The 27,939-nt window shown below is 42.7% G+C and overlaps 1 protein-coding gene across 8 annotated transcripts in view; it reads left to right on the forward strand.

Moving 5' to 3' along the window:
• Positions 1-27,901, forward strand: part of GRAMD1C (GRAM domain containing 1C) — a 110,485-nt gene extending 82,584 nt beyond the window's left edge. For 6 of the 8 annotated variants that reach the window (XM_019476562.2, XM_019476560.2, XM_059720466.1 and 3 more), the window contains 10 exons: positions 819-981; positions 11,822-11,962; positions 13,302-13,420; positions 15,304-15,446; positions 17,764-17,888; positions 18,457-18,633; positions 20,210-20,267; positions 20,937-21,047; positions 22,858-22,963; positions 25,488-27,901. In XM_019476562.2, coding sequence (XP_019332107.1) covers positions 819-981; positions 11,822-11,962; positions 13,302-13,420; positions 15,304-15,446; positions 17,764-17,888; positions 18,457-18,633; positions 20,210-20,267; positions 20,937-21,047; positions 22,858-22,963; positions 25,488-25,565 — 1,221 coding nt within the window. In that variant the 3' untranslated portion in view covers positions 25,566-27,901. The remainder of the gene's footprint in view (positions 1-818; positions 982-11,821; positions 11,963-13,301; positions 13,421-15,303; positions 15,447-17,763; positions 17,889-18,456; positions 18,634-20,209; positions 20,268-20,936; positions 21,048-22,857; positions 22,964-25,487) is intronic. The other 2 variants (XM_019476558.2, XM_019476564.2) reach the window with 1 other exon arrangement.
• Positions 27,902-27,939: the final 38 nt, after the last annotated feature.

Genomic DNA, 27,939 nt, shown 5'->3' on the forward strand with positions numbered 1-27,939 from the left:
AGGGCTTGAAGGGGCCTTGCAAGATCATCAGGTCTAGCCCCCTGCCCAAGGAGCAGGAAGTCAGCTGGGGTCAAATGATCCCAGCAAGATGGACACTTTCAAGAAGCACTTGGATGCCTAAGGTAGGTGCTTGCACCACCTCTGGCAGGAGTCTATTCCAGGCCCTGGGGACTCGGACAGAAAATAAGCTTTTCCTTATGTCCAGCCTAAAACAGTCCTACCAGTATCTTAAAATGGTCTTCCCGGCCTGCACTGTTGCCCCATTGCAGATGATGTGTAGTTTGCATGGAGACCAACTGTTGAATCTGGTTCTTATCTAGCATGACTGAACTTTAGAACCACCATTATCCTTACTGTTTGTACATTTTGGTCGTCTTGCACAGAGTTGGCAGGTTTGTGTGCACAATATCAAGAAATATGTGCGATTTGTGTGCCTAGGTTATGGCACTTGTGGGCCCAGATTTTTATATATAAGGCACCTATCTTTTGAGGCTTCTGGCTGTATCAAATGACGATACATTATTTCATTATTGAAAGGTTACGTTCATAAGAATAGCAATTAGGCACTGATTTTTAGGTAAAGTTTCCATTCAGCAAAATATCTCCTGGGAGCTCCATAACTTTACATCAGAATGACTGGCTAGAAGCAGTGGGATCTGAAATCCAGTGCTAAGGGCAAACGGAATTTGAACAGCTAGCTTGTTTGCTTTGCTTGACATGTGACTGTATGTATATACATATACAAATATATACATTTAAAGGTTATTAAGGTCAGTTATACCATATGCTCATTATTGTTTCCTTTGGGGTCTGAATAGGAAGAATCCCAAAATGAGAAGCCAGACAAGAGGAGCCCTTTTCTGGCTTCAGAAAGAAAACTTCTTAATCTAATCCGAAGCCGGTCCTCAGAAAAGTCGCTGGATCTGAATGAGAATGAAAACTTCCAAGAGAAGAGCAGTGCTTCAGATAGCAATGACGAAGGTAAGTCTATAAATCCAACTGGGAACTTGTAATATGAACTGTACTCTCGCTCTGAGTACTCTCTGTTCTTACCACCCCACCAGTGAGGAAAACAGGGTGAGTGGAAAACTTCTTGGGAGATTGAAGAATAAAGCTTTGTAAATCGCTCTAATTTTTATTTTATTTTTCAGTTTAACTGTGAAAATATTTTGGTAATTACTTTTTAGGACTTTTTTTACAAATTTTAAAATATGTGGTTTTGAAATTGCTCAGTTTCCTCCTATTTCTTCCCCATTATGCCCTCCCATCCAGTTTTCTCAGTTGGGAAGCAGTAACAGTATCAAAAGTGGCTTTCTGAACAGTGGCACTTTTTAAGTTTTAAAAGTAAAATGTGTTTTCTTCCACTTTGGGGGTGTTGGTTATAGCTGTGTTGGTCGAAGGACATAGGCAGAAGGTTCTTTGGGTAAATATGATATCTTTTATTAGACCAACTAAATAGTTGGAAAAGAAGCTGCAAAGAAGCTTCCAATGATTTTTCCAACTATTTAGTTGGTTTAATAAAAGATATCCCATTTACCCAAAGAACACTTGTCTTTTTTCTTCCATTTCCCACTCCATTCAGTATTCTTAACTGTTCCCATTGCAGGGCAGAGAGAGTAAAAAAAGCACTTTTCCATACTTTTTAAAATTTCCCAATGAGAATTTTGAACAGGCACTTTTATCTCAAATATTCATGCAAAAATACATGTTTTCCAGCTGATTGGTAGTAAATATCCCAGTCCTACTGGGTGGAGAAACAGCAAAAAAGGGTAAGCAATTGATTTGTGAAGCATCAAGACTCTGCAACTGTCAGAGAAACTAGATCTCCTAAATCCTAAAAGTGCAGTACTTTTACTACTATTCCACATTTCCCTTTTGAATCTTTCCCATCTTCAAAGAGAAGGAAAAAATAGTAGGAAATCAGAGGAAAGAAACTATACAAAATGTTTGGGACTTAGTTTATTACCTAGTAGCAAGCTAGTGTTGCTCTCCACAGGTTTTGGTAATGTGCTCATTTTCATAGTATCTGAGCACCTTCTAGCACTGTACTGCACTGGGCAATGTTCTATGTTTGCTCTAGTCTTCATCCAGGAAGAGAAGCATATAGTTGATTTGTCTTGCTTTGGTAGAGCTTTTTTTAATATGTCTGTTGCTAAGGTTTTATATCAGTGAAAATGAGGTCAAAGAAGTGCACTTAGGTCACTATCTTATCGAGATGGGGTGGAGTCTCTTGGCCAATAAGGAATAGTGATAAAGCATTATTTAACATCAGATAGCAGCAGCCTTGAGTATCCAGTTAAGGATTCAAGAAGCACTTCTGAATCATAGGTTGAACTGTTCAACTTGGGGATGTGTACTTTCAACCAGAGCTGACTCCATCATATCTGTAAACTCATCAAAATGCTTCCTCTTGCCCACCAACATCATCTCTCCCTAGCCTTGGTTTTCAGCTTATGCTCCCCAAAAAGGTGTATACAGTATAGTGGATTTATGCTGGTATTATGAATGTACAGACTTGCACAGGTTGCTACATTAATGCTTAACCTTGTACACTTTGTGCATTCCCCAAGTCACCTGCCTCCCTCACCTAGAGTTGTAAAGAGTTACAGCCTCTAACATGTTTGAGTCATTTGGCAGTTTCTTATAGATCCTGAGCTTTTTAGAACCTCTGGCATTTTCCAGTGCAAAGATCTTTCCAGTGTAATCATTTTTTCCATTTGTTCTGTTAACTCAGCTGAGCAGAAGACAGTTAAAGACTTTTTTCTTCTGTAGAAAAAAGGCACTTTTTTGGCAGTGGCATCATGGGACTATTTGTGGCCTTCATTTTCAGTATTAAGCAAACAAAGTTTGCAAAAGAAAACTTAATTAGAGCTGAGACCATCTTCTGTTTTAAAATGAGTAATCTTCCTTTCCTTGCTACTTTTTGTAGCCTGTCTTCTTTGAGAGCACAACTTTTTGGCCTCACTACCTGGGCTGGAAAGAGAACTAAGAATTACACTAGTTATTCTTGGAATTCCTCCCCCTCTATTTCCCAACCTGGTCTATTCTTGTGCAGTGTTGCACAAGCTCTTGAAAGCTGAGTCTCCTTCAGGAAAATTGCAATTGATTGCACCACCCTTCAACCCTTCCACATGACAGTACAAGCCTTACCTGTCTTGCTTAAGACATCTTTTGTGTCTTTTGGCTAATCTTGTTGACTCATCTGCGCTGTGGGAGGGAGGCCTGCTTCATGCTGTTGTAGCAGGTGAAGTGAGAAGTGGGCCCATGGCTATGTTTCCACCAGCTTCTGGGGTTTTTTTTGGTTTTTTTTCTTTAAAGCTGTATCAATGAAACCTGACGGTTCCAGAGCCTTGCCTACACTAGGACTCCCCTTTGTTGCTATAACTTGCTTGCTCTTATTGGTAGTATTAGCAATGGAACTTTTTTTAAAGATTGCCTAGTGCATGTTTGGTAACTTTACAGTGTGTGCTTTTACTTAGTGTCAGAAGCCCTGAGCCCAAATCCTGAGAGAGCCCAACATATTGCCCACAGCTGTATAGTTTTCAAAGATTCCAACCTCAAGCACAGTTTTTTGGGGTTTTTTTGGTTTGTTTTTTTTTTTTTTACCTCCTCACCAAGGGAGAGATGTGCCATAGACTCCATGAATTTCAATAGGGCCATTACTTTTTACTGTTGATTTTACATAGAAGGCATGCATGTACCATGATTTCATAGACATTAGGGTTGGAAGGGACCTCAGAAGATCAAGTCCAGCCCCCTGCCCAAAGGTGGGAAGTCAGTAGGGGTCCTAGGATCCCAGCAAGATAAACATTCAAATTTCTCTTGAAGGCATTCAAAGTAGGTGCTTGAACCACCTCCGGTGGCAGGCTATTCCAGACCTTGGGGGCTTGGACAGTAAAGAAGTTCTTCCTTATGTCCAGCCTGAAACGGTCATGGAGGAGTTTGTGACCATTTGACCTTGTCATCCCTTGAGGTGCTCTGGTGAACAAAAGTTCCCCCAGATCCTGGTGAGCACCCTCTATAAACTAACAGGCAGGCATCAGATCACCCTGAGCCTGTGCTTTTCCAGGCTGAAGAGTCCCATGGCTCTCAGCCTCTCTTCATAAGGTCTGTTTTCCTGACCTCTGATCATGCATGTGGCTCTTCTCTGGACTCTCTCAAGCTTCTCCACATCCTTTTTGAATTGTGGAGCCCAAAACTGGATGCAGTACTCCAGCTACGGCCTAACCAAGGCTGAGTACAACAGGAGAATGACATCCTGGGATTTGCTTAAGAAGCATCTATGGATGCAAGCCAGCATTTTGCTCACTTCACTAGCTGCAGCATCACATTGATGGCTCATGTTCATCTTGTGGTCAGTCATGACCCCCAAGTCTCTTTCGTTCGTAGCACTAGCCAGCGTAGCACTGCCAAACCTATTAGCATGCTGCGGGTTTTTCCTCCCAAGGTGGAGAACCTTGCATTTTTCAGTGTTAAACACCATCAGGTTCTCATCCGCCCTTTTGCTGAGCCTGTCAAGGTCAGCCTGGATCGCCCACCTGTCCTTGGGTGTGGATGCTTTACCCCAGAGTTTGGTGTCATCAGCAAACTTGGCCAGTCTGCTTGTGACTCCAATGTCCACATCATTAATGAAGATGTTAAATAATATAGGTCCAAGGACAGAGCCTTGGGGGACCCCACTGGTCACAGGGCACCACAACAATTGACTTCTGTCAACCACCACCCTCTGAGTCCTACCACAGAGTCAATTCCCCAGCCAGCGGATTGTGGTGGACCCAAGGCTTCAGTTGGCCAGTTTTGCTAAGAAGTGATCATGGGATACCAGATAGAAGGCTTTTTTAAAGTCAAGATGTATGATATTGATCTCCTCTCCCTTGTCCAGGTGATAGGTCACCTGATCGTAAAAGGAAATAAGATTGGTCAAGGAAGACCTATCTGCAGCAAACCCATGCTGGCTATCCCTTAGGATGTTGCCATTGGCCAGTCTGTTAAGAATGGTCTCTTTTGATAATCTTTTTTCTAAGACCTTTCCCGGGGTAGAGGTCAGGCGGATGGGCCTGTAGTTTGCCAAATCCATTTTCCTCCCTTTCTTGAAGATAGGCACCACATCGACCTTCTTCCAGTCTTTGGGCACTTCACCAGAGCACCAGGAGTTCTCGAAGATCTGTGCCAGGAGCTGAATTATGATGCTTGCCAGCTCCTGAGTACTCTGGGGTGTAAGCTGTCAGGGCCGGCTGACTTGAAGGTATCCAGCCTCTCAAGGTGTTCCTTCACAAGGTCAGCATTGATGGAGGGTAAAGAATCTCCCTCACCTGGGCCTTTCCGTCCCGTAATAGGCAGGGGCATCCCTTGGGACTGGTGAAAAATCAACGCAAAGTACCCATTTAGCAAGTTGGCCTTTTCCTAGGCATCGGTTGTCAGTTGTCCCATCTGGTTTAGCAGGGGTCCAATGTTCCCTTGCTTTTCTTCCGGCTCCCCACATATCTAAAAAAGGACTTTTTATTGTCCTTGATATTTGTAGCTAGCTGGAGTTCCGTCACAGCCTTGGCTTCCCTGGTTCATTCCCTGCAGGTCCGGACCAGAGCAGAGTATTCCTCCTTGGAGGTGGATCCTGTGATGAGCTGCTTTTTTAAAACCTGAAGATCAATAGCACACAGAAAATACTCATCTCTGTCTCTGTCTCTTTTTTTTGTTAATAGCTTCATACAACATGGGGATAACTGAATTTTTTGCTTAAAAATTGTGATGCATGTAGTATAGTTTGATTTTAATATTCATATCTAAAATTGCTGGTGACTAGCATAACCCCTAGCTTTTCCAATAGTGCTTATTTTGTACAGAATATTCACTCAAAAATAGCCCCAAGGGCTTTTAATACATGTTTAAGTATAGAAAAATTTCCTCTGTGGGCTAATTCACATGGTCAAAGTACAGGGACTTAGAAATGAGTGCCCACCTTAACAACAATTAATGCTGCTGATGTGACCTGAGTCTGTGGTTTGCTTGGAGTATCTATTTATATGACAGAATGCTTGAGTGTTCCTGTCTATGAAGTAGTTTCCATTTGTTTCCATGACAGAATCCAAGTTGTATCTGGTTGTCAGGTTCTCTGTTCAGTGTATATAGCATGGGTGATACTACTGCTCCATTAGGGTGAAAATCTGTTCCGCATCTTTTCCTTAGCCATTTCTGGTTGTCAGGGTCACTCTGTGTATAGAGTGCAGCTGATATATTTTTCCAGCCAAATGAAAATCAATTTCTTATTCAGTTGATTTGATATACCCTATTTTTCTTACTTCAGCTTCTTTTGAAGCTCGTTTGGGTGGTTTGCATTGGGTCTCTTGGGTAGCTTTTAGTAGTTAATGGGATTTGAGTTGAGACTTGGTTTGACAGAGAACAATTGGATTGTTTTTTTCACTGCCTGAGTTGGTTCTCAAATGTCTAGCTTTTACATGGGTTTTCTCCTCCCCTCTTCTCTCTTCTGTTTGTCTTCGTGCAGCAAATCTTTTGAACAAGAGGGAATAACAGCAGAATGGTTCTGAGTCTCTATTGCCTAGCACCATATGTTTCCCTTCATGTTAGTGTAGGTGGTGACTTTGTAAATGCCTCCATAAGGTGTAAGGCAATTGAAAAGTTGGGTCATTAGTGGTTGACTGCACCAGGATGTTGGTGGTGATGGGTTGCTTCAGGCTTTTGTCACAGGAATCTGGGATCTAAAGCCCCAAAATAGTGAGGGTCTCTTCTGTTATGTCTGCATGGTAAGTGTATTCTGCATGGCAGTGGTGCCTTCACATGTGTAGTGACAGGAATAGCTAGCCTTTCTGCAGAGCTAAGCAGACACAATGTGCAGCTTCTGGTTTAGAAGTTGTCTTTGGAAGAGTAGTGTGGCCTGCATGCTAGTGCTGCTGTTGGATTTTTATAAGGGAGGTGCAGGAGCAGCGATCAAAGCTGCAGGGGTTGCTGCCCCTTTCCAGTCTCTTCCTTGCCCCTCTCCCCCAACACTGGTAGGCAGACCATACTGTGGGAAGTAGCAGTTTGAGATTTCTTGAAGGCCCCAAAGTAGGTAAAAATTCTCCCCCCCACTCCCCTCCCCCTTGCTCAGAGACGCATCCCCATCCTTCTCTCCCATTTGCCACTGCCATGGTGTCCCCAGCATCCTGAGTGCATGTGGTGCTGGGCTCAGCCTGGGACGGCAGCTGTGGCAATAGGAGGTCTGGTTTCCCCTCCCTGTGCCTGCTTCCAGTCTGGTAGGAAACACCCAGGGGGGTGCGACCAGTTTGGGAGGGGGGAACCTGCTTGTCCACAGCTACTGGTGGTGTGGGCTGAGCCCAACCCCTGGGCAGCCCAGCTGGAGTGGGACAGGAGCTCCCCTCACCCTTGGGACAGTGAGGACACAATAGCAGGTTGGAGAGTGGACATTGAGAGGGAAGGGAACATGCCTCTGAGCATGGAGGGGGGAGGGAAGGGGGCAAGTTCTTATTTTCTTTGGGGACTTCAAGTTCTTGGCGGCTGCTGCTGCTCCTGCCAAGTGATCAGGAAGGGATGTGTGGTCATGCCACCTCCCTAGATTTGCCTCTAGACAGGTGCACTATCATAAAGTAACTCTTCCATGTAAATCTGTCTGGGTCAAAAGAATGACCATGTTCAGTTGTTCAGTAGTGCTGAAGTTGTGATGTAGCCATGATGGTCCCGGAAATGAGGCAAAACATTTTGTGGACGATTTCTTTTTATTGAATCCCAACTATGCAGTTGGTCAAGTTAGACAAGCTTTTGAATATGACGGTACCATTCTTCACGTCTCCCTATTCTCACTTTTTAAGCTACACCTTGGGACTAGAGTGATAGCTGAAATTGTAAATTCACCTTTTGCTTCTAGAATATATATATATATATATATATATATATATATATATATATATATATATTTTTTTTTTTTTTTTTTTAAAAGCTCAGTTTGGGCTGTGAGTACGGTGGCTTGCCAGCGCTGTCCTAGCAGACATGTCTATGCCACAATCACCACATGGATCTGCACAGAAGAAACCAGGGAGTAGAAGAGCAAGGATTTCTACAAACGAGTATTGAGGAATGTAAGCAGACCTGAATGGACGAAGGCTACCCAGCATTCTGACTACCCCACACCAGTTCTAAGAGTGCCCCATGGGCATCAAATTTGCAGAATCCCTTTTCCCCTCCCCCTGACAACCCTTTCACCCCAACACATGCCATGGCAAAGAAAAAAGGCCTCTGACCTCCCCAAGAAGAAAAGTTGCTTGAATCCTAATGCAGACAGTGGCTGATGCTTCATATTGCATCAAATTAAAAATTGCACTTTCTGAAAACGTTTTTAATTAATTGGTGTTACAATAACACCAAAAGTACAGAGAGCTGAGATGTGTGTTTAAAAACATTTTTACTCCTACTCTTTTTCTTTTGAGTTGTTTCCTTTTGTGTAGTTGATTAACTTTTTGTGTCATGTCTATATGGGAATGCACAGGAAGGTTGAAGCAAACTTTTAATGTACATGCTTGGTCTTCACACCTTTTAACATGCATCAAGCCCTTATCAAGCATGTGCTCACATTCAGGAGTAAAATGTTTTTCATTTGCTGTAACTGAAGCCCCACATTGTTATGTGTGGATTTTTTCTCAGCAGTGGAGGGAGAGGGCTATTGTTACATCCCGCTGCAAAAACCACATATGGCTAAGGTTTTGAGGCAGGGGCAGGACCTGAAACCACTATTTGATTTAATTTAGTAAAATAGATTTTTCAAGAGAGAGTTTCCCTTGAAATATTTGGAGGTGATTACTCAAGGATGTTCCAGGCCACTTGAGTATCAGGAATTCTTATCTCAGTTAACCAGAGTTTATACTAGGGCTGTGTGAAATGGCACTGTTCCGTTTCAGCTCGAGTTTTGAGGTTTGGACAGAAGAGCATTTTGTTTCGAATTTCATTTTGAGTCGAAACAGCTGTTCGATTTCGCTTGGTTGAAACTGAGACTGTTTTGACATTTCACCCATTGGCTATAATTGGGATGCTCAAAACAGCCTTTCTTATCTGGCAGGCAGATTGGGGCCCAACCCTAGGAGGGCTGCCAGGGCTGTGCCAGTCCTCCTGGGGCTGAGGGCCCCCGATCTGCGTGACAGATGAGGGAGGGAAACCGGTGCTGCCTCCTGGGACTGGGGAAGGGAACTGAGCCGGATTTTGCTCAGTTCCCCTCCCCAGCACAACGATCACCAGCTGAGGTTGGAACTCAGCTCAGCTGGGCTGAGTCCATTTCCCCAGTGCAATAGTCTGGGGAACAAAACTGAGCGATCCAGCTCAGTTCCCTTCTCCAGCCGGATTTGCAGCACTGGGGAGGGGAACTGAGCCAGGGCTCATTTCCCTTCCCTTGCGCTGTGATTCTCCACCTCCCACAGGGGAAGCCAGAGTCAGGGCTAGGCTTCCTGCCTGGCTGAGCTTGGAGCCACTGGGAGCGCAGCCCTGGTTCTGGCTGGCTGCCCTAGCGGCTGGCTGCTTTGAAACTCGAAACGTTTTGCCTACCCTGGTTTTGTTTCGAGGCTGTTTCAAAGCCCTTCATTTCATTTAGATTTCACTGTTTCAAGCTTGAAATTAGTTGAAACAGTGTCGAAATGAAACAGCTGGTGAAATTTTGTACAGCCCTAGTCTATACCTAAAGATTACAAGTCTTATCTGCCATACTGTTGTTAATGTCTCCACTGAAAAAGCTGACTCCATGTAGATGGCACTGGCACCCTGCGATTAAAACGAGTTGTTGCACAAGGGTGGCAAATACAGAGTAGAATATTCAGACATGGGATAGGCTTAGATGTTAAAGATTCATAGATGTTAGGGTTGGAAGGGACCTCAATAGATCATCGAGTCCGACCCTCTGCATAGGCAGGAAAGAATGCTGGGTTTAGATGACCCCAGCTAGCAGATGTTTGGTCTCGCGTCATGTACTTGACTCTACTAGAGTCTTAGCCTTCGTGAAACTTAGGTTGAATGCTGCACCTGAAACATACACTGAATATTGTTGCACAGGCTAAAAATACACCCAGAATTCCTAGTTTCCCGCTGTGTGTTTCACCACAGCAACTCTGTCACAGAAAAAACAAACATCTTAGCAAATTGGTTAGTTACATAGACATCTTGTTAAATACAGCCTGCACTTTCTGGTTCACCCTGTAATCATGAACGGGAAAGCATCTCTCCTAATCAGAACATAACATGGTAAAAGGAGTCCTGGTGTTATGTAAACCTTTTGTTTTCATCCAGGTTATAAATAGGGCAGTTATGTTTGACTTTTGTTGATTTTTGCTTTGCTTTGGGGTGGTTTGTTTGCATGTCACAGAGTTGTTGTGTGTGTGTGTGTGTGTGTGTGTGTGTGTGTGTGTTGTTTGTTTGGTGTTTTTTGAATGGAGTAGGGTCAGGACTGGACTGGTGGTTTGCTGAAAGCCAGAACTAGAGAGCTTACACAGTATCAGTTTGCACCAAAGTACAATGGACAGGTGCTGACTAACATTACCATGCAGCAGTCCTTCAGATATTGCAATATGTGTATGCAGGCAGGCTGTGAAACATATCTTGGCATCAGGGATACTTTTTTTTTTTTTTTTTGTGGCAGTTACTGGTGGGTTTCTGCAAACAACTTTGCAGAATTAGATTCGTATGACAAATTGTATTATCTGTGGACTTTTGAATGTCCAGTTGAAGCCACTCTTCCCCTTGCACCAAGAGACCGAACCCCCAAAACTCCCCCATAATTGTAATCGGAGAGGCAGAAAAAGGCAGTTTCATAATAGAGTGAAGCTGTACAGTAGCTGGGAAGCAGAACTGGGACCTGTGAAGGTGGTACCTGGAAGGTTTTGCTTTAATGGGGAGAAGTGAATAGGGGCAGGTACCATTGTCCTTCCCAAAAGCACAGATCTGGGAGGTGAGGAGTTGTCTTACTGGCAAAGAGAGAATTGGATCTAAGAATAGGAAACAAAACTACATATTGAAAAAATCCAATAGGAATATCTTAATTTCCTGCAAAGTTGCATACTGCAAGCACTGCAGCATCCTGTTTTAGCATTGCAAGCTAAAAAGGTTGCTAGAAAGCTTCACTTTATAAACAAGTGCAAGTGAGTCTGATTTTATCTGAACTGCTGTGCACATGTATGCCCACTCTTTGAGCAACATTATTCAATTGCTGTTTTTATTAGGAATTTTAAAAAAATCTGGATGTTTCTTTATAGGGCTGGTGAAGAAGGTATGCTAGATATTTTAACATAACAGGAACTGCAGTTGAAGGGCAGGTGGGCTATTTGAAAGGACCAATTGTTCTTAGTTGACAGTGGACACCAGGTGAAAATAATGGTAAAATGAGAAACAGGTTAGATTGGCTGGGAAGTTTGGGAAAGCATGGTTGAGGTTTAGCCAGGGAGTTTACTCTTGGGGATGATGCACAGAGAAACAGGAGTTGTGGAGGGAGGGGGAACATTCTCAAGTTTTGGGGTGTTTAGGGAGTCTATATTGTTGTTGTTTTCTTACCTGGTGGGTTTTATTGTCTATTGTAAGTTGCCCTCGGCCTTTCTAGATAAGGTTGGATATGTGGATAGTGATATTTAATAAGTTCTGGACTATTGTTTTAAGGGCATACTTATCAAATATTGTACATTATCTACTGTTGGATATATGGAAAACCTGTCTCTTGTTTGTTTGGGGGTTTTTTTGGTTACTGGTTGAATCTTAAAGGTTCCAGCATTAAAATGTCTCTTTACAGGGTGCAGCCTAGGGGACCCCATTTCCTTAACATGTTCTTTCTGCATTACCTTAACAGCCAAGGACACTCCTGAGAATGACCTCCAAGGTAGACTTGTTATAAACAGAGTTTTCCATATCAGTGCAGACAAGATGTTTGAAATCCTTTTCACCAATTCCCACTTCATGCAGAGATTTTTCAGTTCCAGGAACATAGTAGGTAATGTATTTTTTTTTTTTTCTTCCTCGTTTCAGTTCAGGTCAACATTCTCAATCTTTTTGAAAGAAAATAAGGATCAATATGCTAAAAAAAATGAAGAACCCAAGATCAACAAACTGTCCCAAAAGGACTTGTAAAGAGCTAACTCTGCTTTGAAAGAGAAACTAGTCTTATCTTTCTTAAGAAACCAGTCACTTTTCAGAACAGAACCTCACTTCATGGTGTACTATAATGTTACAACAGTGAAGTCCGTCACACTAAATTATTTAAATGCTTTGTTTTACTGGTTAGAGAATTGGTTCAATAGCTTAGGAAAATCAGCCTGGTATTTGAGTATTATCAAAATATGCAATTTATGCATAGAATAAACAGTTGCATTATCCTAGATGACGCTTACTGGGTTCTTATTTTCCGGGCGAGGTATGTTTTAGTCACTGAAGGCACGTTTACACATTCATTCATGCGCGTTAGTTACTGCACATTTAATTGAGTACTTGTATAATCAAGTACTCAAATGTGCAGTAGCATATTAGCACAGTTTATGTTGTAATGCGCTACTGCACAGTGTTACCAGGTACTGCGCATTAAGCATCTCATGTAGATGCACCCTGATATCAAAGGAACAGAAAATAAAATCCAAGAGAAAGTAATACTTGTTCAAGGACAAACTTAATCAAAGCAGCAAGAACTTCCAGTAATGCTAAATTAACTTTGTAGTCATTCTAGGCAGATGGGGACAGTGTTTTGGTTTATTTACTGCTATTTTCCACTGGTCTGCTCTACTCTGCTTTTCCAGCAGACATGGAAGCACTGGCTATGATCCCTTTGCTCCTAGGTTCAGTAGACTACAGTTTCCCTTTTCTTTTTATAAACTGCCTGAGATATCTGAAATGGTTTCATGCAGGTCTTTCTATGGGAAAACACCTGTAGCACATCTCAAGGCAGTATTGGGGATAGTCTTATATCTTGCTTCTTTGTAAAGGTATTCCTTCCTGCCCCCTCCATGGTCTCGCAGACATGCTTCTGAACTCTAACCCTTGAAAGCCTCTGCTCCCTTGCCCTCATGCCCTAGTTCACCTCTCTGTGATTAGAATGACAGCACTCTGCAGTCACTGAAACAATGACACAAGGTGCAATATGAGAGAGAGTTGGGTTTCCTCATGGATCCCTCATTGAGTAATATCTGATTCTTCATTCCTACGTGGCAACTAGTAAAGATGGAAACTTGACGGTGGGTGAACCTGTACAGTGTTCTTCATGTTAAAATTGATGTTCCCCAGTTTGAGGCCTGAAACAGCTCTCAGCAAGCACACTAGTTATTGTGCATTTTGTGACTTAGATGCAGTATCTACTCCTTGGAACAGAGATGGCAGTGGAAATCAATTGAGGACTATGACCTACACTGTTACGATTAATAATCCACTCTGTGGCAAGTTCACAACAGCAACAGAAAAGCAGGTAGTGTGTGTGAGAGTATGTCTCTATGACACTATTGTCTTCACAAACTAAGGGGAAGCTTCACCTCAGAATCTGCTAACTGTACTGCAGAATTTAAGAGTTTGAATGTTGTTCATGAGTTACATTTGGTATTTATGACGCAGAAATGTCATCCTTTCTTATCTTAAATAATCAGCACCTTAGTAATGCCTTCCATCTTCACAGAAGGTTATGCCCCCTTCATTCTACCTCCATCCTGTAGGATCTAGTCCTGACCAATCTAGTCTCTTTTTATGACCAGGTTACGAAACGCCTGGACACAGGAGGAGGGGTGGATGTCGTATACTTAGACTTCAGGAAGGCCTTCGATACGGTATCCCACCCCATACTGGTGAACAAGTTAAGAGGCTGTGACTTGGATGACTACACAGTCCGGTGGGTGGCGAATTGGCTAGAGGGTCGCACCCAGAGAGTCGTGGTGGATGGGTCAGTTTCGACCTGGAAGGGTGTGGGCAGTGGGGTCCCGCAAGGCTCGGTCCTTGGACCGATACTCTTTAATGTCTTCATCAGTGACTTGGACGAGGGAGTGAAATGTACTCTGTCCAAGTTTGCAGATGACACAAAGCTTTGGGGAGAAGTGGACACGCCGGAGGGCAGGGAACAGCTGCAGTCCAACCTGTCCAGGTCTGCCAAGTGGGCAGAAAACAACAGAATGCAGTTCAACAAGGAGAAATGCAAAGTGCTGCACCTAGGGAGGAAAAATGTCCAGCACACCTACAGCCTAGGGAATGACCTGCTGGGTGGCACAGAGGTGGAAAGGGATCTTGGAGTCCTAGTGGACTCCAAGATGAACATGAGTCGGCAGTGTGACGAAGCCATCAAAAAAGCCAATGGCACTTTATCGTGCATCAGCAGATGCATGACGAATAGGTCCAAGGAGGTGATACTTCCCCTCTATAGGGCGCTGGACAGACCGCAGTTGGAGTACTGCGTGCAATTCTGGGCGCCACACTTCAAGAAGGATGCGGATAACCTGGAGAGGGTCCAGAGAAGGGCAGCTCGTATGGTTAAGGGCCTGCAGACCAAGCCCTACGAGGAGAGACTAGAGAAACTGGACCTTTTCAGCCTCCGCAAGAGAAGGTTGAGAGGCGACCTTGCGGCTGCCTATAAGTTCATCACGGGGGCACAGAAGGGAATTGGTGAGGTTTTATTCACCAAGGCGCCCCCGGGGGTTACAAGAAACAATGGCCACAAGCTAGCAGAGAGCAGATTTAAATTGGACATTAGGAAGAACTTCTTCACAGTTCGAGTGGCCAAGGTCTGGAACGGGCTCCCAAGGGAGGTGGTGCTCTCCCCTACCCTGGGGGTCTTCAAGAGGAGGTTAGATGAGTATCTAGCTGGGGTCATCTAGACCCAGCACTCTTTCCTGCTTATGCAGGGGGTCGGACTCGATCTATTGAGGTCCCTTCCAACCCTAACATCTATGAATCTATGAATAGGCAGTGATATTATTTATGGGTGAAGAAGCTATGGCTACAGGGAAGTGACTTCATGAATTGCTTTAACAGTGAGTTAGAGGCAGTCAGGGTTAGAATTTAGGAAAGAGTGGCACCCAACCCTGTGTTGAGGGATCCAAATAAGTGGTGCTCATCCTTCTTCCATCTAGCAATGTGGAAAAAATGGATGTTTGGTATGGTAGAGGGTGATGGTCAGTTTTTGCAAACACTTTGGGTTCTTCAGACTCCAACACTGACTTGTTTTGTTTTCTCCAACTTGTCCAGAGTTTCTCCCCACTTCCAGGAATTTTTAGACTGGCTGTTCTAGTGGAATGAAGAATCCAAAGCCCACAGGAGGAAGAAATAAGCATGTGTATTTAAAATGTTTTTTTCTTGTTTGATGGGTAGATCCTGCATAAACAGAGCCATAAAGGACAGTCTTACCTGGTAGATGCTGAGGTGTTGACGCACGATGTTCCTTATCATGATTACTTCTACACTGTGAAAAGATACTGCATCACCTGCATGGCCAATCAGAAATGCAGATTACGGTGAGCCAGAGCAATGAATATATGAAAGGAAAGACTATACTGTAGGAACTAAAATCTTTACTGAAAGACTTGCCATGCAGCATGGCAAAATTTAATTCCTTTGCACAAATGTCTTCTTTTGAACTGTGACTCCACTTGGGTGAAAAGTTTGTGTACAGTAATGGTTCTTTTTTACCATATTTGCTTACTGTGACTAGGAGAATCATAGAAAATGAGGGTCGAAAGGGACCTCAGGAGGTCATCTAGTCCAACCCCCTGCACAAAGCAGGATCGTCCCCAACTAGATCATCCCCGCCAAGGCTTTGTCTAGCCAGGTCTCAAAAACCTCCAAGGTCCACCACCTCTGTTTCAGTGCTTTACTACCCTCCTGGTGAAAGAGCTTTTCCTAATATCTAACCTAAACCTCCCTTGCTGCAACTTGCGACCATTGCTCCTTGTTCTGTCATCTGCCACCAATGAGAATTGTTTAGCTCCATCTTCTTTGTAACCCCCCTTCAGGTAATTGAAAACTGCTATTAAATTCCCCCTCAGTTGTCTTCTCTTTTCTAGATTAAATCAGCCCAGTTCCCTCAGCTTCTCCTCATCAGTCACGTGCCCCAGCCCCCTTACCATTTTTGTTGCCCTCTGCTGGACTCTCCAATGTGTCCATGTCCTTTCTGTAGTGGGGAGCCTAAAACTGGCCTCAGTACTTCAGATGTGGCCTCATCAGTGCAGAATAGAAAGGAATAATCCATTCCCTCAATCTGCTGGCAGTGCTTCTACTAATGCAACCCAAGATGCCATTAGCCTTCTTGGCAACAAGGGCACACTGCTGGCTCATATTCAGCTCATTGTCCACTGTAACCCCCAGGTCCTTTTCTGCAGAGCTGCTGCTTAGCCATTTGGTCCCCAGCCTGTATCAATGCATGGGATTTGTTCCATCCAAGTGCAGGACTTGTTCTTATTGAACCTCATGAGATTTCTTCTGGTTCAATCCTCCAGTTTGTCTAGGTATCTCTGAATCCTAGCTCTACCCTCCAGCTTATCTACTACTTTCCCCAGCTTGGTATCATCTGCAAATTTAGATCTGGTTATTTTAGTAACAAACACAAGCTTTGCCCTCCTGTGTCCTTGCAGGTCCAACCTAGCTATAAGGATGAGCCTGGGTTTTAATCCTCCTTGAACATTTTAAATAAACTGTTCACCAGGGTTCAGTCAGACCTGTGCAGGTGCTCAGAAGCAGAGGGTTGCATAGAAATCAGTCTGCAGAATGTTTGTATCATGGCTGTTGCTGGTGAAGTTTCATAGATGGAACTAGAAGTGGAATGTATTCCTGAAGATGGTGCCCAAGAGAGAAATGAGCTTGTATGACACCAATTCTAGGCTGATTTTGTAGTCTGGGAGGTCTCTGCCTTTTTTGGAGAAAAGTGTGTGTGTGTGCGCGCACATGTGGTATGAAAAAATATTGAAATGAACACGAAGCTCGGAGATGCCATCTTTATTCACTTCTCAGAGTTGAGCTAGATTCTATAAGATTAAGTCTAGTATCAGTTAATCTGAACACTGCTCTGCAGGAAAGCTTGGTTGGATTTCAGTCTGTGATCCATGGCCCTAGCAGGTCTTAAAGGGTGAAGGCTTGGGAAATAGAATGCTTTGAGTAAGCTTGCTGAGTCGAGAAACGGCATTGACTGACCCAGAAGGAGGATGTTTTGATCATGACCTCTTAAAGGGAGAGGGGTATTTGGTTTGAAAGCAACTTGGGCAGGGTGTATGTGACAGACAGATAGCAGGTGTCATAATGCAGGATTATTTGTCGAGGTAGTAGAAAGATTTGTTTTTACATTAGAAAATGCTTTTTTTTTTTTTTTTGTCAAATGGATGCTTTTCATGCCAAAACTGGGAATGTTATCAATAAAAGGATATGCTTTGGTGAGGTTGAAACACTCTGTTATGACCTATTCAGAACAGAATTTTGACTTGTTTTATAATTGATTGTACATTAAGAAAAGCTTCAAAAGTTTTGCAGAAAATATGAAAATTCTTTGCTTTCACTTTGAAGCAGAAATGAAAATTAAATTCAAAATGAGGCAATTTCCCATGAAAAATGGTACAGGGACCAGAATTCCCATTCATGGCTTTTCTGGAACCATGCTTCTTTCCTAACATTCCAGTGTGAGTGGTGTGGATGGCAGCACCTTGGCTCCTTATACTCATTGTTGTTTTAGATTGTGGATACAGGCTAAAAGTGTGTTCCTGGTAAGCGACAGAACCCTTGCTACTGGTGTTTTTATAAGTGATGCATTTCAGGTTGCTTTACCATTGTTTTGTTGTATTGCAGGGTATCTGCAGATGTGAAATACAAGAAACAGCCATGGGGCCTCATCAAGTCTGTAATTGAGAAGAACACTTGGGGAGGGATACAGGAGAATTTCAAACAACTTGGTGAGGGTTTGTCTTTTTTTGGTAAGAAAGGGTGATAGTAGTTATCCTCTTTGTGAATCAGTCATGTAACTGTACATTTTCTTCTAAGAGGGTGTGAGTACAGGATTTTGTGCCTCCTACAAGTAAGAGGTTTTTCTCCTGACTTGGGGGGGTGTAATCAAATTGGATTGCAAGGGCTCCCAGAAAAACATTCTGAGCAATAGTGTTGTGTTATGGGGATATAGACCTAGGAAGGTGTGCAGAACAGAAAAATCCATTAACTGGGTATTGAATTTTAAATCAAAGAATTTAATTGGTACTGTGGTTATGAGAGGAGATGGTCATACTTGGTACTCCTTAGCATGTTTGCCTTGGTGGAGAAATGTGTATCTCATCCCCCCCACCCCCAACCTGTGATCATGTAGAAGCTTAAGCGATCTTATGTAAAATTACATGCACTTCCATGTAAATTTACATGTATTTCCAGAAAATAACACCATCATGCCTCATCGTCTGTTGTATCCTCCATCTCAAGCAGATAATGTGAGTGTTTCAATTTTAAGAAGCGAAGGGGGAAAAAAACTAACCTTTTATTTGTTTTAAACTGTAGAATCAGATCTGCTAATGGAGGAGTATGCAATAAATCAATCTCTGGAAGATCCCGGCAAACTTATTGCCATCAGACGACGACGACGGACTTTACACCGGACTATGGGAGAGTTGCTTCCCAGGCGTTCATCCCAGCATTCCTCAGGAGATGTATTGGAGTCCCAGGGCAATGCAATAGGTGGGTATAACTAGGTGGGACAGGAGGGCTGACAAGAGGGAGGGAATGGTCCATGGCAGATCCTTGTCCAAACTGTGCATGCTAGAGAGGATGCTTAATCAGTAATGGAAGTTAAATGCAGTGCTGATTGAGTTTATTAGGTTAGTTACTGAAAAGCTAGCTGTATTTATTTTCTATTCCTAATGCTCCAAATCCTATGTGTACAAGCTTTTTTGATCCCTTTGCTGTGATCAGTACAGGCAGAATTCAGGTCTAAGCTATAGTGCATTCCGCTCCAGAAGAATGCTAAACATGGTACATAGCCTGCACAGGTTAGGGTGAGAAGAGATTCAACTTGGAAGGGAGAAAAGTGGGAGAACCCTATTTTAAGCATACTGTTGGGGGAGGGGGAGGAAAAATAATTTGATGGTTTGGAATCTGCAGACATGTACCAGAGAGCTCAGTACCCGAGAACAATTACTTTAGTACAAGTGCCTCCTGGTCTCATCACCTATATCTGGTTTTCATTAATCTTGCTCCTTTTTTTCAATCTCTTGTCTGCTTCAGTAATTTCTGGAGCACTGATGCTTTTCTTGTAGTATCTTGCCCCTTGCAAACCAGTAGGCAGAACAGATTGACTTGAAAGTGCACATGGTGTTCAGTAATTACCTCTGCAGAGATGAGGAACATCTCTGCTCTGAAGCATGCCAAAATTGCTCTGAATTGTATGAAGCAACTTTTTAAATCATAAGCACTGAACCAAGAGTGCATGCTTCATGCCAGGCAAAAGCCACTGGGGACCCAGGAGACTTTGGGTTAGCACCATATGTAAATATTTTGTCAGTGTAGGCCAACTTCTACATTTTCCAGTGTGTCCACCAGTGCTCCAGCTGTCCAGGCGAGTGCCTCTGCCTCACTATACAGGGCAGCCTGAATATATGTTCCTTTGCCAGGTTAGGAAATCTGAATGTTAGAAACTATTTTAGAAGATTGGCTAACTTACATGATTCTAGGTTGACCCATCTGCAGTGGTCAGGGATACTCATTCAATTTGAGATGATGTGCATGACACTCATTGAATTCAAGATGATGTGCGTACTGTGTCCTACCCATGTCTAGGTTCCCGTGCCTACAGACAGGGGGCTGGTTTTACACTCACTTGAATGAAAGTGATTTCTTCAGGAGAATGGTTACTAAAACCAAGTTGACTTGGGGTTAGACAGAGGAAAAAACTGGAGTGATGACTGGGTAGGTCAAAGTGAGGCAAGTTTCTACTGGGTACTGCTTTCTCCAAGGTAGAAGCAGTATGTTACAGCGCTGCTTGGCAAGTAGCAGAAGAGATGGCTATGTGAACCTGTCTCCTTCAGCTGATTTCTCCCTTAGGACAGGTACAAAAATAGCTTTTGCTTTATGTCCAAGTGGGCACATGTAGCATGTTGTATGCTTCAGATGTCAATACGTGTAAAAAGCTAATCTGTGCATCCATCAGGGACTGCCATCTGATTTATTTTGCATAGTTGATTTATACTCTAAAACCAGATTTAGGCAGATTAACATTGAGCATTTTCTAACCTGGTCTCTCTTCCATGCCCTGTAGGAAGGAAAAGCGCCGCCACAAGTAGGACCACAGCCATCATTGTGGCAATGAGTGTCTTGTAAGTACTCCCTGATGCTAAACCATAATTGAATTGATGATACCCAAGAACTGATCTTGGTTATGGCTCTACAGAAGCGTGAATAGTGGAGATGGGATGGACTATTCATAAAGTCCAGGAGTTGCCAAACTGTTGGCACATGGTCCATCCACTGCAGAGTAAAGCTTTTCGTCATCTTTGATTGCAAGGGACTGTCTTTCACGTGTTATGCAATGGAATCCTAATACTTGGGGATTCTGCAGAGTACTGGAACACACAGTTTAAATACCCAACCTGCAGCTCTTGGGTTGCTGAAGTGTAGGTTGAGGGGGCAGGGAGGGGAAATCCATGGGAGGATGTTGTGGTATGTGCAGAATGAGAAGCTGAATCGTTAGAGTAGCTCATGCTTCTGCTTCTGTGGCATATTTTCTGCCATTTAGCCACAAGGTTTAAAAATCTCCAGTGACAGGACACCTTAGCCACTGCCTTCAGAGGAGACTGTCCTACAGCTTAATCTTGCTATGAATTTCTTGAGTCACTTTGTTTATACATGACTTTCTTCATGCATTTTCCTGAGGACTTGTTCAGGTGGCATTCTCTCTTCATTCTAGCAGTTATATGCCATCTGTTACAGAAACAAAATGGTATTGCAAATGCTTAACTGATTTTTCTTTTTATTTCTTTACCCAGCTTGCTGCTCTTAGTTTTGCTGAATGTGACACTGTTCCTCAAACTGTCAAAGATTGAGCATGCAGCTCAGTCACTCTACCATGTCCAGCTTCAGGAAGAGAACTCTTTAAAGCAAGTGAATTTCTGTCTGAATTCTCCCACTTTCTAGCCTTAATATAAGAACCAGATAAAAATTGACCTGTGATGCAGGGGCCAAATAGACAAAGGCTTTGACTTGTATTTATTTCTGCAGTCCATGGTGGTGTCCAGCAAATGACTGTATATTGCCCCACTGAATTTCTTTCTCCCTCAGCTGTTCTGGAATTAGCTAGCTCCAGTCTGCATATTGTACTCTGCCCTACATCTCTTTTCTCTTCCTGGAGACTCACAGAATTGCAGTCTCCAATTTCTATTGGTCCCGACAGGGTCAATGTTTAATAAGCCCCCAAAATAGGAGTTGGGGGGTGGGGGGAAAGAAGGGGGGGGGAAGAGAGAGAGAGAGAGACATGGAGATGGAGAGAAAAGAGTTGAGAGAACTAAATATGGTTAGTTTTGAAGAGGAGAAGAGTAAAGGGTGGGTGGATCGGGGGAGGAATGGGGCATGATAGCAATTTTCAAATACTTGAAAAGCTGCCATAAAGAAGAACCAGAACAATTGTTCTTCCTTGCTGCAGAATGCAGGAAATGAAGCCATGGATATAAACTTTAAAAAAGAAGATTCAGACTGAATCTCAGAAAAAAACTTCCTTACTGTCAGAATGCTAAGATAACAGAATAAGCTGTCCATGGAAATCCTGGAATCTCCTTTTATTGGAGGTTTTCAAGATAAGGACTTATTGGGGATAGTGGAGGAATAGTGTGTCGTCCACTTGGGGAGGGGATTGAACTAGGTGGCCCTTGAGAGGTCCCTTTCAACCTGAAGATTCCATGAGAGATCAAGATCCATTTTTTTTTTTTTTTAAAGCTTCCAATTTGGAAGCATGAAGTCATTAAACACTTATCACTTCTGTTGTACTTTACAGTTTCAAATCCTGAACACGCAATCTAATTTAAATGCATGCTGCTGTTTGCAAATCCACTTGATATCCTTAGTAATCAGGCTTCTGAATTTGACTGAGTAAATGCTCTGGGAACTGATGTGCCCTTATAAAACAGGATTTTTAGAGCTGGACAGGGCAGATATGCTAATGATCTTCTGATGCTGTTGGTTGCTCCTCTTTCATTTATGTAAATGCAGACTTTGCCATCTGTCTTGCTGCAGCTGAATTTGATATTAATGGCAGTTTCCAAATCTACTTTGATTTTGAGGAGAAGGGGAGAGAATGGCTAAGGGAAGAGAAGGGGTTCAGGCCAAGAAGGACCTTTGCAACCCAAGACGGGCTGACCTAGATCATTTTCCTTTCTTTCTGATGACAGATGTTACTCCTGTTTCAGAATCTGAGGGAAAATTGTATTGGTGGGCATGCTACTCCTTAGTATGTTTTAGGCAACAGATATTAAAAGCTAAGCCTCTAAGAAAGTGGTCACATGGGGCCAGATCCTATCAACTTATTAGGCATCCAAGTGAACTTACATGCATAAGTGCTTTTCTATTTCACCCTGCTTGAGTTCTGCAAATCCATTAATGCATCTACTTTTGTTACTTCATCTTAGCCTTAAGACTTGAGTTGCAACAAAGCAGTGAGGAGGAGATAGAACCCACTTTTTGAATGAACTGTTTTTCAGCAACTCTAGCAGAGTGAAATGAAATATCATGTAGGTGCCTAAGTCCACTTATGTGCCTAAGAGGTGAAATAGAATCTGCCCTGTAGTTTCACATAACTATAGATAGTTTAATACAGTTTACACTACCGGTTGCCAACAAGAACTGGCAAAGAACAGTGATCATTGGATATGGATGAGCTGATGTTTCCTGAAACTGAAGATCTTGTTCTCTTTTCAGCTTGGCTCCTGATGTGGTATCCAGAGAAGAAATCCCTCAGTACGACAAGGAACAAGTTCAGCATGTGAAGGGGGTATTGCGGGACTCTATTGCAATGCTTGAGCAGGTAGAGCTCCAAATTCTTTCATGGACCCTCTCCCCCCCCATCAGTGCAATTGTATTGCCTTTTGAGATCTGTGAGAAACAAATGGGTCATTTGAAAAGGGTTTAACATCCACTTGAGAGAGTATCCTGCTCCATGAAGTAAACAAACCAGGCTGCCGTGGCCCAACTTCAGGAAGAGTATCATTGCAGCAGTGTGGCAAAGAAAATGCAGCTGCATCTTTGCACCTTGCTGTTCCTTTGCTGGAAGGTGCTGCTTTCTCTTCCTGTGCACAATGTCTCCTTCCCTCAGCGCTACATATTGGCAGAGATGTGGCAGTAGAATAATAAGTCCATGGAGTCTTACAGTCGCTTTACTTCTAAGAATTAGAAATGGAGCAGACCTATTAAAGAACATATTCCATCATAACGCCAGGGCAGGAGTGTTCCCTGTACTCCCTTGAAATGAAGCAAGCCATCAGGGTTGGTCATTTCCTTTGGGATGACTGTTCCACAGCTTGGTAATGGCAAATGTTGGAGTCTAAACTTAGTTTTCCAAAAACATCCAATAATGTTTATAGTTCTACTCACTTGGCACAAGGAAAATCAAGGCAGAAATCCAGTCTGCAAGCACAGAGAATTTTAAGCGCTTGATATGGATCTGATTGCAAATGGCTTTAAAGGGAGTTTAAGGAGGGAAGCTTAAATTTGCTTTAGTTGGGCCTAGAAATCAAGTCCTGGCAGAAGGAACCAGAAGCTGCTGAATTTAAATGACTTTAAGAAGATGGTAAGGGACTTGAATAGACAGTGGAAAGTTTCTTGCTCTGTGGAGTTATCTGGATACTTCAAGGTAAATGAATTCAGACTAGATTGGCTGCCTTCCTGATAGCAGTTTGTGCTGGAGTAATGACAAACCTGACATCCTCTTAGGCTAAAACCTTGCTAGCTTTGCTCACTGAATTTCTAGGAGGTGTAGGAGGACTCTGAGCAGTAAATTCTAGTGAAAGAAATTTTGTGTTTTGCTGATGGGATGGAGTATAGAGCATCACACTGACAATGGTTTAGGCCCATACTTAAGAAACTTTCTTGATACTGGCAGTGCTTTCCAGTGATACCCTGATTTTCTAGCTTTCCTCCCTTGTTTTGAGGAAAGTAGTAGTGAGGCAGCCTCCTGTGTGATCTGGAGTCCTAAGACTACTTTACTACCGTCTGTTTAATTTACAAAAAATGGTGGTAGTCTTCCTGGTGAATTATGATGGACAAAGAAAGATCAAGTGTCCATGCTCACTTAGTCTGTCAAGAATTTTTGTCAATTTGTATAAGGTGGCATGGGTATATTTATAAATCCTGGACAAGTTTAAGATTAGGTTTCCTTTTGTATGGCTCCATCCTCTTGTCTGCAGGAGGGCTCAAGGGACAGTACTAGTCAGTAACTTCTCCCTCAGTGGCTTGGCACTGTTCCTCCCCCTACCCACCTCACTTTCTCTACACCATCAGGCCTATCTTATACAACACATGTTGGCTTTTTTCCTGCCTGCCCCTATGAGATGGAGGCTGCAGATCTGTTGCTGGGTCGAGAAGCTGTTGTTCACTGAGGGGAAGGACTGAATCGGTTGATTCTGATTTTGTAAGCTGTGAACCCTCTGACTTGAGTTCTATCACCATGTCCTAGGACTTGTACAGAATTTATGTTTGTAATTAAGGACACCATGGAGGAGCTCATAACTCCTATTCTCCTCTCAGTGCCTCACTTTTCTCCCCCTGAGAGTCTGGGGGAATGCAGATAAAATAATTTTGGGCCTGTCTTGTTCCCAGGACTACCTGCCTGTAAACTGCTGCCACTCTGATATTACCTACTTCTAGTACGGCTGGAAAATAACCTTTATTGAAAAAGGATAGAAATTTCTTACTTACTCTTTCCTTCCCTCTCCCCTTTCTGAATCTCCACTCTCTGCTTTCCTAACTCTGCCACTGGAACAGTAACTAACTCCAAACTGTGAAGATGCTATTTTAAAAAGCAGGCAAAATGAAATATTTAAATGTATGGAGTGTGAATGTTAACTATTTTTCTGATGTGACAAAAATCAGCACTTTTTAAGACTTCCTCTAGAAGTCCTGATGCATTTTAAATCCATATTATATCTTGTCCTGTATGAGTGGCTAGTGCTTCAACATACAGCAGGAGACACTACTGTAATGCCCACCTTGTGGTGGGCTTACAGTATTTGTCTTGAGCAGTAGCGATATTAAAAATAAGAGTGGTGTCACTTATTTCTTCCAAGTAGCTAGTGCAGCTGCAGTGTAGTTTAGCAGGGTACAAGTGCAAAGAATTCAGTAGCTGTATAGAAATGACAATCTATATTGTGAATTGTGCTTGCTGGGCAGCTAAAATATGATTTAACTACAGACTACTGTTAATATGAAGGGGTGGCAGGGAATTAATTTGACTGTAAAAATAATAATAATAATAATAATTGATGTTCCAGTTTTCTTATTATTGTAGCCTTGTAACTTAAGTGTTTTGGGTGGGGGGGGTTGTATTTCCACAGCTGAAGACCTCCCTTTCTCTGCTCCAAAGAAGCTTTGACAACCTGAACAAGACCCAGAATAGCAAGACGGAGAGTTAACCTCATAAAAGCCTACACAAGAATGAAGACGCGAGGGGTGGGGTTGGTGAGGTTGGGGGTTGACATTCTGCTGTCTCAGGACTTTTTTTTATAATTTTTGCTCAGCAGGTGCCTCTAATAAAGGTCTCTGGATAAAACAAGGTGGATTTGGATCTCCCCTAGCTCTGAGAAACTTTCTTCAGTGCTCCCCTAAATATGCCTTTTGTTTTTCCTTGTGAACAATGCACAGCTTGGAATTCCCTAGTGTGAATGAGTGGAAACTTTTTGTACTGTACGGTAACTGTGATGTGCAGATTACAAGATGAAAACCAACCTTAGCAGAATGTTTGTATTTGAATGAAGTCCAAACTTCGGATTGCTATGAAGAATCTTACTTTGACAGAAAGAACGGGGCAGTTTGCACCTGCAGGATATTTGTATGCTTCCTCTGATGCATCCTCTACAAAACAAGATACATTTTTTTAGAGGGCTTTTCAGTTTCAGTCAGCATTAGCTGAAATATTCTCTGACTTTTTAGGTCTGTCTCTATTCTAGCCCATTTTCCCCTTTCCCGTGCCACACCTTTTTCCTAAGGATCCCCAAGAAAGGTTTCCTCTCTTCTCCTTCTGTAATTCCTATCAAAGGTGATGTTTTCTTATCTCCTGGCCTGAACTTTCCCAAATGGCTTCAGTGGGGAAACTGGAGGAGCATTTTGGTCAACTTGGTGGTCTTTTTTGGTGCCTTTTTCTTGGTCTCTTTCTTTTTTTTCTTATCATGTGGGTATTTCTAGAATCATGCCAGATCTACATTATAGAAACAGCTATGTGTAATCATCCTAGGCTGGGCTACAAACAAGTTTTTTGTAACTTATAAGGATGGGCTTTCATGCCAGTGTAGACTTTGGTGGGGAGGAGCATGACCAAGATGCATGTGATTTCAAATACAGGTTTCCCTCGCTTTATACAGGTTCTATATTTGCTCTTATGCGATGACCCTTTTTATACCAAAAATTCGTTGTATGTGAGGTAAATTCACTGTGGCGGAAGCCCGCAGTCAGCTGCTTTGTGCGTTGCATTGTGGGAGTGACGTGCACCAACATAGTCTCCTGTCTAGATCTGTGCTCTTTGCTCATTGTCTGTGATGTGTTTCTGTAGTTGTCATTTCCACTATGGTAACATTCATCACCACCCTGTGCTTGTGTGTACTGTCTGCTGTTGGTGAGTACCAAAATTGTCTTGTAAGTGGTAGAAATGGGTCTGGGGGTCAGTACAGTTGAAGTCTTGGAACATATCCCTATTTGTTGCATTGTAAAGTGAGTTCCCTTTATGTGAATTCGAGTTGTACGTGTGTTCCTGGAAAACAGTGCATAGCATAAAGCAAGGGAAACCTGTATGTTGAAGATGGCTGTTTTATAACACAGGAAGGGCCACTGTTTTCTTCACTAGTTTACGTTAGGTTTGACTGGAACAAACCTGTTTACTGACCTGATACATAGTATAGGACTTGAATTTTTTTAAACAATATATCAGGTTGAAACTTAGGCCCTCTTTTAAATAACAGATACTTTTCTCCCATAGTCAAGGTTTATCCCTGTCCTCTCATCAGGTTATAACTCGCTTTTAATTTTTTCTAGTGCAGATGAGATTGCTTAAGTGTCTTTTACAACTAGAGTAATTTGGCTGTAATTTATATCTAAACTAACAGAGCTGTGTTACAACCTTTATTGTCCTAGGATTCTTGCCAGGTCTCCTGACAGGGCTATAGTTGTAGTTATTGTGAAATAGAAGACATGGCACTGTGTGGCAGTGGAAGTGTGAGCTCAGTGCTGTGCTCTGCATCCACTCACTGAAACGGGCCAAGTTGGTGACACCTATTAAGGTTATTATTTCCTGCTGTTGATATATTGGTGTGTCCTTTCATATGTGGGTGGATATTAGCAGCTAAGAGGCGACTGAGGTTTGTCAACCATTGATTTGACTGAAACATTCTGGATTGTTTTTTGGCCATACGTTATACACTCATGCCAATATGTTGTCACTGTGAAAAGCAAAACAATCTGCTAGCAATTTGTATTGATCAGGAAAGTTTTTTTTTTCTTTTTAGTTGCTCTTCTTCCCCTGCCACTTCCTCCCATCCCCCTTTCCAGACTTTGCAACGTGAGCCTAGTTCTGTCTTTTTATAGAAGGTTGTTTTAATAGATTTTTTTTCTCCCTATTATAAGTTCTTTCCAGAACGGTAGTGCTATTTGGGATGTTCTTGTTGAGAAGCTGCTGCTGTTCAGGTCAGTTCCCTAGGTGTCTTTTGAGTGTCATTAACGGAGCCACTGTGTGGCCTAGATTACACCCAGCTGCATCTTTTTGGGTTTTGTTGTTTTGTCTTTTTTTCAACAAAAGTG

Source organism: Alligator mississippiensis, chromosome 1 (genome assembly GCF_030867095.1).
Source record: "Alligator mississippiensis isolate rAllMis1 chromosome 1, rAllMis1, whole genome shotgun sequence".
Classification (NCBI taxonomy): domain Eukaryota; kingdom Metazoa; phylum Chordata; order Crocodylia; family Alligatoridae; genus Alligator; species Alligator mississippiensis.